At 43.1% G+C, this 16604-nt stretch overlaps 1 protein-coding gene across 3 annotated transcripts; it reads left to right on the top strand.

Moving 5' to 3' along the window:
* Nucleotides 1–7639: 7639 nt before the first annotated feature.
* On the top strand, nucleotides 7640–15042 carry LOC112248006 (zinc finger protein 708-like). 3 transcript variants are annotated; one of them, XM_024416827.2, is made up of 4 exons: nucleotides 7640–7866; nucleotides 11596–11997; nucleotides 12257–12458; nucleotides 12659–15042. In XM_024416827.2, the coding sequence occupies exons 2-4, from the start codon at nucleotides 11602–11604 to the stop codon at nucleotides 14227–14229; spliced, it is 2169 nt and encodes a 722-aa protein (XP_024272595.2). In that variant the 5' UTR covers nucleotides 7640–7866; nucleotides 11596–11601; the 3' UTR covers nucleotides 14230–15042. The 3 variants fall into 3 exon arrangements, with proteins under 3 accessions (XP_024272595.2, XP_042173614.1, XP_042173613.1); XM_042317680.1 differs by having other exon boundaries at nucleotides 11593–11997; XM_042317679.1 differs by lacking the exon at nucleotides 7640–7866 and adding an exon at nucleotides 11109–11127 and having other exon boundaries at nucleotides 11531–11997.
* The last annotated feature ends 1562 nt before the right edge of the window (nucleotides 15043–16604 follow it).

Below are 16604 nucleotides of genomic sequence, written 5' to 3'. Positions count from 1 at the left end.
AATCCTTACAGCTGTGACCAGTGTGGGAAGAGATTCACCATCCAGGTGATTTGAAAATACACATCAGAGTACACACCGGAGAGAAACCTTTTCCCTGTGACCAGTGTGGGAAGAGATTCGCTCATCCAGGTGATTTGAAAATACACATCAGAGTACACACCGGTACCGAGAGAAACCGTACAGCTGTGACCAGTGTGGGAAGAGATTCGCTCATCCAGGTGATTTGAAAATACACATCAGAGTACACACCGGAGAGAAACCGTACAGCTGTGACCAGTGTGGGAAGAGATTCGCTCATCCAGGTGATTTGAAAATACACATCAGAGTACACACCGGAGAGAAACCGTACAGCTGTGACCAGTGTGGGAAGAGATTCACTCAGTCAACAAACCTGACTAAGCACAGACGTGTTCACTCCGGAGAGAAGCCCTAAAGCTGTGCTCTATATTGTATGAACTTCACTCAGTCAATAAACCTGACTCAACCTGACAAAGCACAGACTCGTTCACTCCGGAGAGAGACCATACAGCTGTGATGTGCGATGAACTTTCACTTATTTGTATCTTATTTCATGGGCTCATATTGTCAATTAAATCATGTAGAATATTTTATAATTGTTATAATGAAAGTTTTAATTCTATTCAATTCAAATTGAATCCATATGTTAATACATACCACTATTTTACTTTTAATACGATTTCAATAAAAGCTCCTTTATTATAAATAGCTGTTTTGAACTTTGACATTCCTTTTTCTTCACTTTGACCCTGCTGGTCATCTATGAACAGTTGAACATCTTGGCCGTGTTCTGTTATAATCTCCACCCGGCACAGCCAGAAGAGGACTGGCCACCCCTCATAGCCTGATTCCTCTCTAGGTTTATAATCTCCACCCGGCACAGCCAGAAGAGGACTGGCACCCCTCATAGCCTGGTTCCCCTCTAGGTTTATAATCTCCACCCGGCACAGCCAGAAGAGGACTGGCACCCCTCATAGCCTGGTTCCCCTCTCGGTTTCTTCCTAGGTTCCCGGCCTTTCTAGGGAGTTTTTCCTAGCCACCGTGATTCTACACCTGCATTGCTTGCTGTTTGGTGGTTTTAGGCTGGGTTTCTGTACAGCACTTTGATATATCAGCTGATCTAAGAAGGGCTTCATGAATAAATTTGATTGATTGACTTGACCTATTCTTCAGAGAACAAGACCAAATGCAGCAGGTTGTTTCCTGAAGTAAGACCACACAGCGTTGTGTGTTAAGTGAAGTGTTTCATCTCCTTATTGGGGAAGTGTCATGAACGGGCTGCTGCACAGTCACTTTCTATACTGATGTAGAGTTAAACAACAAGTTAAATAACAAAAAGCAACTGATTTATTTATTATCAGCCTTCCAGAATCTCCATGTTTTAAAAAATGTAGGTGACTTGTCTTCAGCAAATTCTCTTCTAACCAGTGAAAACAAAAAATGATTCTCCATATTGCGTCTGGCCTTTTGAATAGTTTTAGTTTGATTTCAACGTGATGTCGATGGGACTAATTAACAGAAAAATGTTGTGTTACACTTATCGCGCTGGCGACCCACTTGAATCAAAATGCAACACTCAAATATAACTGGCTGTGTTCCACAGGTTCCCCTCTAACTGGCTGTGTTCCACAGGTTCCCCTCTAACTGGCTGTGTTCCACAGGTTCCCCTCTAACTGGCTGTGTTCCACAGGTTCCCCTCTAACTGGCTGTGTTCCACAGGTTCCCCTCTAACTGGCTGTGTTCCACAGGTTCCCTCTAATAACAGGTTCCCCTCTAACTGGCTGTGTTCCACAGGTTCCCCTCTAACTGGCTGTGTTCCACAGGTTCCCCTCTAACTGGCTGTGTTCCACAGGTTCCCCTCTTAACTGGCTGTGTTCCACAGGTTCCCCTCTAATAACCAGTTAACTGGCTGTGTTCCACAGGTTCCCCTCTAATCACCAGTTAACTGGCTGTGTTCCACAGGTTCCCCTCTAACCACCACAGGTTCCCCTCTAACTGGCTGTTAATTGGCTGTGTTCCACAGGTTCCCCTCTAATCACCAGTTAACTGGCTGTGTTCCACAGGTTCCCCTCTAATCACCAGTTAACTGGCTGTGTTCCACAGGTTCCCCTCTAATCACCAGTTAACTGGCTGTGTTCCACAGGTTCCCCTCTAATCACCAGTTAACTGGCTGTGTTCCACAGGTTCCCCTCTAATAACCAGTTAACTGGTTGTGTTCCACAGGTTCCCCTTTAATAACCAGTTAACTAGCTGTGTTCCACAGGTTCCCCTCTAATAACCAGTGTTCCACAGGTTCCCCTCTAATAACCAGTGTTCCACAGGTTCCCCTCTAATAACCAGTGTTCCGCAGGTTCCCCTCTAACTGGCTGTGTTCCACAGGTTCCCCTCTAATCACCAGTTAACTGGCTGTGTTCCCCAATCACCAGTTAACTTCCCCCCCTAATCACCAATTAACCAGTTTCCACAGGTTCCCCTCTAATCACCAGTTAACTGGCTGTGTTCCACAGGTTCCCCTCTAATCACCAGTTAACTGGCTGTGTTCCACAGGTTCCCCTCTAATAACCAGTGTTCCACAGGTTCCACTCTAATCACCAGTTAACTGGCTGTGTTCCACAGGTTCCCCTCTAATCACCAGTTAACTGGCTGTTTACACAGGTTCCCCTAATTCATATTTATATAAAAAAATCAGTTTACATGGCTGTGTTCACTAGTTCCAAAAACATCCAGTGATTTTTGCATAATCACCAGTTAACTGGCTGTGATTACAAGTTATACACATGTAATTCCCTCTAATCACCAGTTAACTTTTAAAAAACTGTTTCCCAGGTTCCCCTCAGAAAAATAATCAAATTATCCTTCAGTTAACTGGCTGAAATAACATGATAAATATTCTCTTACCAGTATTCCCTCAGCTAATCACCAGTTAACTGGTCTGTGTTTGGGCCAAACAGGTTGTTCCCTCTAATCACCAGTTAACTGGCTGTATTCCAAAGGTTCCCCTCTCAATCACCAGTTAACTTACTGTGTTCAACAGGAACTAATCACTGATTATAATCTTGATGTGATTGGCCTGACTGAAACATGGCTTAAACCTGATGAATTTACTGTGTTAAATGAGGCCTCACCTCCTGGCTACACTAGTGACCATATCCCCGTGCATCCCGCAAAGGCGGAGGTGTTGCTAACATTTACGATAGCAAATTTCAATTTACAAAAAAAATGACGTTTTCGTCTTTTGAGCTTCTAGTCATGAAATTTATGCAGCCTACTCAAATCACTTTTTATAGCTACTGTTTACAGGCCTCCTGGGCCATATACAGCGTTCCTCACTGAGTTCCCTGAATTCCTATCGGACCTTGTAGTCAGCAGATAATATTCTAATCTTTGGTGACTTTAATATTCACATTGAAAAGTCCACAGACCCACTCCAAAAGGCTTTCGGAGCCATCATCGACTCAGTGGGTTTTGTCCAACATGTCTCTGGACCCACTCACTGTCAGTCATACTCTGGACCTAGTTTTGTCCCATGGAATAAATGTTGTGGATCTTAATGTTTTTCCTCATAATCCTGGACTATCGGACCACCATTTTATTACGTTTGCAATTGCAACAAATAATCTGCTCAGACCCCAACCAAGGAACATCAAAAGTCGTGCTATAAATTCACAGACAACACAAAGATTCCTTGATGTCCTTCCAGATTCCCTCTGTCTACCCAAGGACGTCAGAGGACAAAAATCAGTTAACCACTTAACTGAGGAACTCAATTTAACCTTGTGCAATACCCTAGATGCAGTTGCACCCCTAAAAACTAAAAACATTTCTCATAAGAAACTAGCTCCCTGGTACACAGAAAATACCCGAGCTCTGAAGCAAGCTTCCAGAAAATTGGAACGGAAATGGCGCCACACCAAACTGGAAGTCTTCCGACTAGCTTGGAAAGACAGTACCGTGCAGTACCGAAGAGCCCTTACTGCTGCTCGATCATCCTATTTTTCTAACTTAATTGAGGAAAATAAGAACAATCCGAAATTCCTTTTTGATACTGTTAAATGAGGCCTCACCTCCTGGCTACACTAGTGACCATATCCCCCGTGCAAAGCTAACTAAAAAGCAGCATTCCCCAAGAGAGGATGACTTTCACTTTAGCAGTGATAAATTCATGAACTTCTTTGAGGAAAAGATTATGATTATTAGAAAGCAAATTACGGACTCCTCTTTAAATCTGCGTATTACTTCAAAGCTCAGTTGTCTTGAGTCTGCACAACTCTGCCAGGACCTAGGATCAAGAGAGACGCTCAAGTGTTTTAGTACTATATCTCTTGACACAATGATGAAAATAATCATGGCCTCTAAACCTTCAAGCTGCATACTGGACCCTATTCCAACTAAACTACTGAAAGAGCTGCTTCCTGTGCTTGGCCCTCCTATGTTGAACATAATAAATGGCTCTCTATCCACCGGAGGTGTACCAAACTCACTAAAAGTGGCAGTAATAAAGCCTCTCTTGAAAAAGTCAAACCTTGACCCAGAAAATATGAAAAACTATCGGCCTATATCGAATCTTCCATTCCTCTCAAAAATTTTAGAAAAGGCTGTTGCGCAGCAACTCACTGCCTTCCTGAAGACAAACAATGTACACAAAATGCTTCAGTCTGGTTTTAGACCCCATCATAGCACTGAGACGGCACTTGTGAAGGTGGTAAATGACATTTTAATGGCATCGGACCGAGGCTCTGCATCTGTCCTCGTGCTCCTAGACCTTAGTGCTGCTTTTGATACCATCGATCACCACATTCTTTTGGAGAGATTGGTCTACACGGACAAGTTCTGGCCTGGTTTAGATCTTATCTGTCGGAAAGATATCAGTTTGTCTCTGTAGATGGTTTGTCCTATGACAAATCAATTGTAAATGTTGGTGTTCCTCAAGGTTCCGTTTTAGGACCACTATTGTTTTCACTATATATTTTACCTCTTGGGGATGTTATTCGAAAACATAATGTTAACTTTCACTGCTATGCGGATGACACACAGCTGTACATTTCAATGAAACATGGTGAAGCCCCAAAATTGCCCTTGCTAGAAGCATGTGTTTCAGACATAAGGAAGTGGATGGCTGCAAACTTTCTACTTTTAAACTCGGACAAAACAGAGATGCTTGTTCTCGGTCCCAAGAAACAAAGGTATCTTCTGTTGAATCTGACAATTAATCTTAATGGTTGCACAGCCGTCTCAAATAAAACTGTGAAGGACCTCGGCGTTACTCTGGACCCTGATCTCTCTTTTGAATTTCAAGGACAGCTTTTTTCCATCTACGTAACATTGCAAAAATCAGAAACTTTCTGTCCAAAAATGATGCAGAAAAATGAATCCATGCTTTTGTCACTTCTAGGTTAGACTACTGCAATGCTCTACTTTCCGGCTACCTGGATAAAGCACTAAATAAACTTCAGTTAGTGCTAAATACGGCTGCTAGAATCCTGACTAGAACCAAAAAATTTGATCATATTACTCCAGTGCTAGCCTCCCTACACTGGCTTCCTGTCAAAGCAAGGGCTGATTTCAAGGTTTTACTGCTAACCTACAAAGCATTACATGGGCTTGCTCCTACCTATCTCTCTGATTTGGTCCTGCCGTACATACCTACACGTACGCTACGGTCACAAGACGCAGGCCTCCTAATTGTCCCTAGAATTTCTAAGCAAACAGCTGGAGGCAGGGCTTTCTCCTATAGAGCTCCATTTTTATGGAACGGTCTGCCTACCCATGTCAGAGACGCAAACTCGGTCTCAACCTTTAAGTCTTTACTGAAGACTCATCTCTTCAGTGGGTCATATGATTGAGTGTAGTCTGGCCCAGGAGTGGGAAGGTGAACGGAAAGGCTCTGGAGCAACGAACCGCCCTTGCTGTCTCTGCCAGGCCGGTTCCCCTCTTTCCACTGGGATTCTCTGCCTCTAACCCTATTACAGGGGCTGAGTCACTGGCTTACAGGGGCTCTCTCATGCCGTCCCTGGAAGGGGTGCGTCACCTGAGTGGGTTGATTCACTGATGTGGTCATCCTGTCTGGGTTGGCGCTCCCCCTTGGGTTGTGCCATGGTGGAGATCTTTGTGGGCTATACTCGGCCTTGTCTCAGGATGGTAAGTTGGTGGTTGAAGATATCCCTCTAGTAGTGTGGGGGCTGTGCTTTGGCAAAGTGGGTGGGGTTATATCCTTCCTGTTTGGCCCTGTCCGGGGGTGTCCTCGGATGGGGCCACAGTGTCTCCTGACCCCTCCTGTCTCAGCCTCCAGTATTTATGCTGCAGTAGTTTGTGTTGGGGGGTTAGGGTCAGTTTGTTATATCTGGAGTACTTCTCCTGTCCTATTCGGTGTCCTGTGTGAATCTAAGTGTGCGTTCTCTAATTCTCTCCTTCTTTCTTTCTCTCTCTCGGAGGACCTGAGCCCTAGGACCATGCCACAGGACTACCTGACATGATGACTCCTTGCTGTCCCCAGTCCACCTGACCGTGCTGCTGCTCCAGTTTCAACTGTTCTGCCTCATTATTATTCAACCATGCTGGTCATTTATGAACATTTGAACATCTTGGCCATGTTCTGTTATAATCCCCACCCGGCACAGCCAGAAGAGGACTGGCCACCCCACATAGCCTGGTTCCTCTCTAGGTTTCTTCCTAGGTTTTGGCCTTTCTAGGGAGTTTTTCCTAGCCACCGTGCTTCTACACCTGCATTGCTTGCTGTTTGGGGTTTTAGGCTGGGTTTCTGTACAGCACTTTGAGATATCAGCTGATGTACGAAGGGCTATATAAATTGGATTTGATTTGATGATCTTCATCAGACTGCACTCCCAGGAATCCTAGTTCCACAATAAATGCTTGATTTGTTTGATAATGTCCATTATTTATGTCCAAGTAGCTACTTTTTTTAGGGCGTTTAGTTACACATATCCAAACTCTCGTGCAGGTCCAGCATAACTTCTGACAAAAAAAAGAGAGACTGATACACTGTGGTCAGTATGAGACAGAATGATTCACTGTGGTCAGTAGGAGAGGGAGAGACTGAGATCCAGTATGAGGGAGAGTAGGTTACAGAAATTGAGTTGAGTGTTTACTGAGTAGAACATAATTTTACAATCGCCAATCTTTTTATATCATTTTTTTAAGAGAAATTAGGCAGGCAGGTTGTCTCTGGCCCACCCTCCAGGTGGGGTGGTGATAATGCACTATTAACGTTGGAAACCAAACATCAATAAACTCCATCGAAAAAATAAGTTTACAAAAATAAAGTATGGTGGATAGAGTTCAGTCAGGCCCCGTTTACAATTGAAAACTATTTTGGGGGGAAATGATCTGTTCTGATCTACTTCACTCATGGACTTTAATTGAACCAGGAAAAAAAACGTGACTCCCTAAAAACACCCCACTTCAATTTAAGTGACTTCGTAGCAGGTAGGTAAAGCATTTTCATAACCTGCTACATTAATAATCCTAACCTGCTGGGTAAAGTCGTTGCTGTATTGAAGTGGCGTGTTTTAGGGAGTCCCACAAAAAACACACTGCGAATGTGATGTCTCTGATCTGTCGATACTCGATTGCTCTGGCCAGTGACTGAACGCAACAAAACCAGACAAACCGGAAGTTGCTGCTCTGCTACTAAAGATGGTAGCCAGTTAAGAATCGAGCTAATTAGTAGCTTTCAAGCAAGATATTCATCTCAATATAAAACATACAGCGCCGTAGAAAAGGACCATTAGTCGTAACTGACGAGATAGAGCCTACCTGCCTTTCCACGTGGAAGAAAACGGAGGACAGAGACGTGCTAACTACGGAGTTGGCTTTTCTACAAGGAATCTGGTCAGTTGGCTAGCTTTTGTTCAACAACAGCTTTAGCCGGATTTATGTTTTTGTGCCCTTATGAACGACGAATGTTTAGTCTAGTTATGGCGGTAATGTTACCAATTCTAGTTTTGTGAGGTCCAAACAAACCCGGCATTGTGAGTATGACACGGAAGTTTATGCCCAACTAGTACTTGGTAAAGGTAATTAAAAAAATTAAAAATCTTTAACGTTAGCAGGTCTGATATCGCTCCGTTTTAAAAGATAAATAGCTCAAATGAACCATAACGTTATTTTTTTCTTCATGTCGATGCCTTTTAAACGTCGTTATGAATTGCTCCAAAAATTATACCGGATGAAGTTTTGTAGATGATTAGTTTGCGGCCATGTTGATGACGTCATTAGTCAGTCTGAGTTCAGTTCTTTACATCGGCGGAGTGTATGGAAGCGATTTGCTGCCAAAACTCAATTGGAATTGCAAATGGACAAATGATAAATCAATATCATGTTTGCAATTCCTTTTCCTAACTGGGTATGCATTTCCTAAAATTGGTATTTTCATGATTGAGTTTGCATATTGTCTGCCAATTTGCAAAATAATTCGCAAAGTGTGTTTGATATTTAAGTTCCATGGTACTATCCAGTACAAGACTAATACATTTAAAAATCTAATGTAAATGGCTTAAATGAAAAATCATTTATCATGTTTGCCATTTCATTTCCTTGTTGTGATAGCATGAATTGTGACAAAAAGAGAAATTATTCTCAATTGACAATGCTTTTCCATACTGTGGTTTAAGACTCAATTCTAATGATAAATCAACTGCAATGCTTTTCCATACTGTGGTTTGACTCAATTCTAATGATAAATCAACTGCAATGCTTTTCCATACTGTGGTTTGACTTTTAATGATAAATCAACTGCAATGCTTTTCCATACTGTGGTTTAAGACTCAATTCTAATGATAAATCAACTGCAATGCTTTTCCATACTGTGGTTTGACTCAATTCTAATGATAAATCAACTGCAATGCTTTTCCATACTGTGGTTTAAGACTCAATTCTAATGATAAATCAACTGCAATGCTTAATTTTGCTATTTTGGTTCCTCATTAAGTGTTATCATTTTCGATCTGTGCTGATTGTCAATCAAACGCTTTGAAGAGATCACAAGCTGTGGTCTTGTGATAATTTTTTGTGTTTCTGCTGGTCAGAGGGAGCAGGTGCTCCGCATTAAATGAATGGGGGGGGCAAGAAATGTGAATTGTTTTGAGCTCAAGAAAAGGGTGCCATTAGGCCTCCCGAGTGTTGCAGCGGTCTAAGGCATCGCAGTGCTAGCTGCATCACTATAGATCCTGGTTCGATACCGGACTGTGCCTGGGAGACCCATGAGGCGGCGCACAATTGGCCCAGCGTCGTCCAGGTTAGGGTTTGGCCAGCTGTTTGCTCTATCATCATTTGAGATAGCGTGGTTCTGCATTAAAAGTACACAATGCAGAACCACGCTGCCACAACTGAAGGTCTGCTAGTTGAATTATTTTTATTTGCACACGAAGAGACAACACACATTATGTTAACCCTTGGCTCGGTCCTAGCTCTCAGGCACCTGCGCAAGCACATGGACACTCACTCAAACACTGTCCCAAGTACTCACAAGTTACAATAGATACCCTAGTTAGCGAGCTTTGTGAAACCTGTTAACATAAATCTTTATATTATTGTTATTATCAAATTATTAACATCCCCCCCCTTGTCCTGGCCTATTTGAATTGGTCCTTGTGTGCAACTTGGTGCATCATCTAGGGAACAACATCACACTGCTACATTGGCAACAGCAGTAAACATCAGTTGATCATGTAATTTCAGATACTTGAGGGTAGTTGACGATATCTCAATACAAATGACACATGTTGTTGACTTGGCTAGGTAGCTACGTGCCAAATGGATCTGGCTACATGTGGTTTACTTGGCTAGGTAGCTACGTGCCAAATGGATCTGGCTACATGTGGTTTACTTGGCTAGGTAGCTACGTGCCAAATGGATCTGGCTACATGTGGTTGACTTGGCTAGGTAGCTACGTGCCAAATGGATCTGGCTACATGTGGTTTACTTGGCTAGGTAGCTACGTGCCAAATGGATCTGGCTACCCTCACATATCTGAAAATACATGATCCATTGATTTTAACTGATCATGAAAAGCATGCAGCTACTTTCTGTATAACTCTGATAGAGATACATGTGGAATAATCAGAAATGTGTAGTTCTGACTATGAGCTTAAAAGAGGATGATGATATTTAAACCAAATAGTTACATGTATTTAACAATCACCTGAAACCGGCACATAGATGTCAAGGGTTTTAGTGGAGCTGAGGTCTCCTTACCCCCCCCCCAGCAGCCAAATGGAACGATCCGCACCGTATTGTCACGTTTTATTGACTAGGACCTGTTGAGGATAGTATCTTCTGACTGGGGGAGGGGTTTTATTGATTAGGACCTGTTGAGGATAGTATCTTCTGACTGGGGGAGGGGTTTTATTGATTAGGACCTGTTGAGGATAGTATCTTCTGACTGGGGGAGGGGTTTTATTGATTAGGACCTGTTGAGGATAGTATCTTCTGACTGGGGGAGGGGTTTTATTGATTAGAACGTATTTAGGAACGTACTGTATCTTTCATATCAGCAAAGAAATAATAAAAAAAATAAAAAACATTTAACTGAGTACATATCGTTTTGCATGGTTATGGTTCCCACACGGCCGTGTCTTCATGTTACATCGCTTGTTGTACTGAGGGTTTCCACACGGCCGTGTCTTCATGTTTACATCGCTTGTTGTACTGAAGACAGACGGAAGACCTAGGTGGCCACCTGTGCTAATTAGCTATCTAACGTGCTCTGGACACCTGTGTGTCAGTAACTGGGGAGGAAGTGTAGTTCTTCAACTGGAGGCAAACGCAGCGTCTGGATCTGGGCCAAACTGCTACAGGAAGTCTAGCATTTTGTTGTTGTTGAAAGATTATTTCTCGCTGATTAGAGTAGTTGGATTAGGTAGTTGGATTAGGTAGTTTCATTAGGTAGTTTCATTAGGTAGTTGGATTAGGTAGTTGCATTAGGTAGTTGGTAGTTGCATTAGGTAGTTGCATTAGGTGATGAGAAGAGAACACTGGTAAATAAATGTTGTAAATAATCATATTACACTATCAATACTGTGTCAATACTGTTTTGTGATGTATCATTCTTCTACTTCAGGTGTATGGACTTCCTGCTCTCTTCTTCTACAGGTCATCTAAAGTGTATGGACTTCCTGCTCTCTTCTTCTTCTACAGGTCATCTAAAGTGTATGGACTTCCTGCTCTCTTCTTCTTCTACAGGTCATCTAAAGTGTATGGACTTCCTGGGTCATCTAAAGTGTATGGACTTCCTGCTCTCTTCTTCTTCTACAGGTCATCTAAAGTGTATGGACTTCCTGCTCTCTTCTTCTTCTACAGGTCATCTAAAGTGTATGGACTTCCTGCTCTCTTCTTCTTCTACTAGGTCATCTAAAGTGTATGGACTTCCTGCTCTCTTCTTCTTCTACTACAGGTCATCTAAAGTGTATGGACTTCCTGCTCTCTTCTTCTACTACAGGTTCTACTACAGGTCATCTAAAGTGTGTGGACTTCCTGCTGTCTTCTTCTTCTACAGGTCATCTAAAGTGTATGGACTTCCTGCTGTCTTGCCATTGACTGCATTGTTGTTCCCACCAGCAGGACAACATGAGTGGAGAGAAGGAAACATTGCTGGATGAAATCGAACAAAGTTTACAGTGTCTAACCAAGGACAATTTACAATACCTGTGTGAACGTTGTGGAATAGATGGGTCCCAAGTTAAAGGAAAGAACCATTGCGTATTGCAACGTAAAATCTTGGAGGAAATGTGGGTAAATGCAAATTCGGTCAAATCGGAGGAGCATGTAATGTCTTGGTTACTCCAACTGAAAGATGACATCAGGAGGATACAGGAAGAATCTACTGTGGCACCCATGAGACCCAGCCGATCTGATGATGATGCTACAGACTGCGACATGGAAAACAAGGATCGGTGTCTTAGCAACGGGCTGGAGGCGGAGTCAGCTCCACAGAACCACACCCCAGAGCAGAGGCAGAGGGGTGTGAGTATTTTCCCAGAAAGTTTCAGCAGTATTTCCTTGATTCCTCTCATTCTCTGGACCTCCTGTTATAAATTAATTTGGAGGAGAAAGTCCAAGGAGGAACCTCAGGTAGTCTCCTTAATGCATTTTATAGCAGGAGGCCCAGAGAAATGAGAGGAGTCAAGGAAATACTGCCGAGACTTGAGGTTTCTAAATGACTTGACCAGTAGGAGAGTGTTTCCTTCCTGATTTATACTGGGTCCCTTTTTGTGGTTTTCAGGACATGTCTCTCCCACCCGCCTCCCCTCTCCCCGAGTCCCCAGGTCCTTCCTCTCCCGCTGGCACATTACTACTGGGTTTGAAGAGTGTGTCTCTGCGGCTGGTTGACTGCAGGAAAACACTGGGGCTGAGTGGAACTACGAGAGGAGGAGAAGAGAAGGGATATGGAGATTCAGATTCGATGTTATCAAGTAGGAACAATGGTGTGTATTAGACTACAATCTGCTTCTGTAGCAGTTCATTGATTGGTCAATATTTATTCATTGAGGCAAATTTGCTTAAGGTAACTATTCAGTGTTGTATAGCAGCTCATCTGTGTTGTATGTGGAAGATACTTCAACACTGGGTCATTAAGTACTTTGGTACATGTGAGGAACCTTAACTTCATGTCTTTGTTTCACAGGGGACAACCCTAACGGTCGCTCGCTCAGTGGGAGGGTCTTATCATCTGGGAAGGCTCCAGGGTTGAAAGTGATCCAGCGACCTTACAGCTGTGATGTATGTGAGAAGAGTTTCACTCAATCAGGAAACCTACGAAGACACCAAACAGTACACACAGGAGTGCGACCATATGTCTGTCCTATATGCGGAAAGAGTTTCCTTTTGTCAGGAACACTGTCTAGACACAAGAGAACACACACAGGAGAGAAACCATACGGCTGTCCTATATGTGGAAAGCGTTTCCGTATGTCAGGACAATTGACTATACACAAGCGAACACACACTGGAGAGAAACCTTATAGCTGCGATCAATGTGGGAAGCGTTTTACTCAAGCTTGTTCCCTGACTGAACACAAGCGAACACACACTGGCGTGATGTTCCACTGCTCAGACTGTGAGAAGAGCTTCCCTACATCAGTGAAGTTGAAACGGCACCAGCAAACGCACACAGGAGAGAAATCTTATCGCTGTGATCAATGTGGGAAGAGTTTTGCGAGAGCTTATTCCCTGACTGAACACAAGCTAACACACACAGGAGAGAAACCATATGTCTGCGATCAATGTGGGAAGAGATTTACTAACTCGGGAACACTGACTTTACATAAGCCGACACACACTGGAGAGAAACCTCGTAGCTGTGCTATATACAGCTGTAAGCACTGTGAGTGGAGTTTCGCTCATTCAGAAGACCTAGCGAGACACCACCAGAGAAAACACATGTGGGAGGGTATTCATGTCTGTGATCAATGTGGGAAGAGTTTTGCTAGTTCTGGAGACCTGAATATACACAAGCGAATACACACAGGTGAGAAACAATATGTCTGTGATCAGTGTGGAAAGAGTTTTGCTAGTTCGGGAAACCTGAATATACACAAGCGTATACACACTGGGGAGAAACCATATGTCTGTGATCAATGTGGGAAGAGCTTTGCCTCATCTGGATTCCTGACTAAACACAAGCATATCCACACCGGAGAGAAACCTTACAGTTGTGAACGGTGTGAGAAGAGATGTGTTTCCAAAGGAGAGTTGAGAACGCACCAGCTTGTACACCCCAGAGAGAACTCTCTCTTCCTGTGTGATCGATGTGGGAAGAGCTTCACACACATGGGATCCCTGAATGTACACATGCGTAGGCACACAGGAGAGAAACCCTACCGCTGCGATCAATGTGGGAAGAGCTTTATTCAGCCAGTAGAATTGAAAATGCACCAACGAGTGCACACTGGAGAGAAACCCTACAGCTGTGATCTATGCAGGAAGAGATTCGCTCAGTCAGGACTGCTGACTGTACACAAGAGAACACACACTGGAGAGAAACGTTATAAATGTGATATATGTGGGAAAAGATTTGCTCAGTCAGGAAACCTGAAGAGTCATCAGAAAACCCACACAGGCAGAAAGAGAACCCGCACAGGTGGACAGAAAATCCCCACAGGCAGAGAGAGAAGTCAAACAGACAGACTGAATCACCACCATACCTCCCTCCTCTCAGGCATCAGTTCTCAGGATTCCTCTGTGGACTCTGGGTAAACATCACAGGATCCCCTCTGTATTGACTCTGGGTAAACATCACAGGATCCCCTCTGTCGACTCTGGGTAAAATAGCCCTCTCTGTATTCCATATACAGTGTACATTGGAGGTGGCAGAGTATGAAGTGCTGTTGGATATGTAAGACTCCTCAAGTCATATTGGTTAGTATTTTGTTACAATACGAATATCCGCAAGTGATTTTAATGTGCGTTTGTGTCTGACCACGTCCACCGGGAATTCTTATTGGTCAATAGTGGCCATGGTTTTAAAATTTACTAGCCTAGAATATATTGCCTTACGAGAATTTTGTCCATAGAGGGACACCATTATCAAGTTTCCTGCAGATCAGGTCATTCGGTTGCAGAGGAGTAATGGTTTTTAAGTGGGTTTTTTCATTCAATTCAAAATGGCAGAAAATCCATCATGGTGGCACTTCTGGTTCTGAGGAGAAGGATCTATATATCTATATCTATATATCTATATCTATATATATATATACTGCATTTCATGACTTTAGATCAAAATTTGCATTTTCAATCTCTTGTTATAGCGCCACCATCTGGTCAAATCAGTGTGTGTGAGCTCTAAAAAGGGCAGGATGCATCATTCACTGGAGTGTTTTGTCAAAATCGGGCCAGTAGTGTCAGATAATTGCGTGTGACAAACCTAAAAATGTACAAACGGGATGAACATGGTGCTTTCAAGATAACTGGGAACTCTGGGAGGGACAAGGTCAATATATTCCAGATGAGGTCATGACATTGGTGATCTGGTACGGCTGAACTGTGATGCAATAGGGGTGTGTTCCTACGCTTAGACGCTGCTGACTGACAGCTCTTACAACGCCTGGATAGGTATTTCACCTATCAGCTAACCAACCACATATTGTTATAGCCTGGTGAGGAGGAGGAGCTCTGCAGAACGTGTCCTGAAGTAGTTTAGCCGTGCTCTGTAGAGTTGCTATTTTCTCAATGAACTTGTGACATTCCTGGATTACTCATTATATTAATGAAGTCTGATTCAAATCAACAAATACGATCATTTGTTTTATTAAATTAAAAAAGGTTATGGGTCCAAGACTGTACATATCTGGTGGCTGTGTTGGCAAAAATCACTACATATCCCATCGTGCCAAGTAGGGAGATGCTGCCCGTTGTCACAGTTCCAAGACCAGTCAGAAACGTCCAGCTAAACCCCTACGTCAATTACGTCGGTGGATCTTTAAACTGATCTTAGGTCTGTGTTAAGTAGCAAAAAAACAACAACAGATGGCTCGAACCAGTCATGACGATTCAACAAAACAATAAATCCTTTTCAACTTTCTTTGTCTCTGAACTTACAATAAATAGCCCCAAGTCATTATATATTTAATTTGGCTATTTGCCTCATGACTCCTGCATACTTTGTTGACTACAAACTTTCTTTACCCAATTGTGGGACAGGCTGTTTGTTCCCACACTCAGGACTCGGACTCTCTATTGGTTACACAGACTTTTGGCCTCCCATCCTATTCTAACCACCTCTCGCCAGTTTCGGTATTCATGTTACCTGATGAAATTGCTGTACAATATGATCTTGTTGCCATCTGATGCACATTCAGATGTCATAAATCAGCGCTGCAGAGCTCTCCCTGTCCTCTGCCGTGCCTTGATTGTATTACTGCTGATGATATCTGGAAATGTGCATGTACAGCCTGGCCCTCTACTGTTGATGATATCTGGAAATGTGCATGTACAGCCTGGCCCCTCTACTGTTGCTAGACACAATTGGGCTCTGATACCTGCTTCACTGATTTCTGCTCTCGTAAAAGCCCGGGTTATCTGCACGTTAACACTAGAAGCCTATTACCTACAATGGATAAATTGAAAGTGTGGGTTCACAGCTCCAAACCAGATGTGTTGGTCATTACTGAGATTTGGTTAAGGAGTGTTTTGAATACTGATGTTAACCTTTCTGATTATCGCCTTTTTTTGGCAAGACAGATCTTCCAAAGGTGGGGGAGTGCTCGGTTGTCTCCATCAAGTCTGTCCCCAAACAACCTGATTTGCTGGTTTTAAGCATTAAACTTTCAAATAGCTCTTTGTTGACTGTTGCTGGATGTTGTTGTCCTCCATCGGCATCGACCTGTACCCTAGCTGCCCTAAGATCTCTCTTGGCCCCATACACTAAGTCTGAATTTGTCCTGCTAGGTGACCTAAACTGGGACATGCTTAAACCACCACCTGTGTTTGTAATGGCTGCTCAGTGAAACGGCCTGTCCTGATTTGTCATAGATGCTTGCTAAAAAAACTTCTTAATGAGCAAACCTTCCTTCATGAACTGGCCTCTGTAAAATGGTATAGAATCAGCTTGATCCCCTCTGTCGAAGACGCTT

Source organism: Oncorhynchus tshawytscha, unplaced genomic scaffold, assembly GCF_018296145.1.
Source record: "Oncorhynchus tshawytscha isolate Ot180627B unplaced genomic scaffold, Otsh_v2.0 Un_contig_3872_pilon_pilon, whole genome shotgun sequence".
In the NCBI taxonomy this organism is placed as follows: domain Eukaryota; kingdom Metazoa; phylum Chordata; class Actinopteri; order Salmoniformes; family Salmonidae; genus Oncorhynchus; species Oncorhynchus tshawytscha.
This window is presented reverse-complemented; position numbering and strand designations above follow the sequence as displayed.

Bases quoted from the DNA above. Each gene is read 5' to 3' on its own strand.
- LOC112248006 (XM_024416827.2), top strand. From the start codon at position 11,602: ATGAGTGGAGAGAAGGAAACATTGCTGGATGAAATCGAACAAAGTTTA. The intron at 11,998-12,256 runs GTGAGTATTTTC...TGTGGTTTTCAG, and splicing joins CAGAGCAGAGGCAGAGGGGT to GACATGTCTCTCCCACCCGC. The intron at 12,459-12,658 runs GTGTGTATTAGA...TTTGTTTCACAG, and splicing joins GTTATCAAGTAGGAACAATG to GGGACAACCCTAACGGTCGC.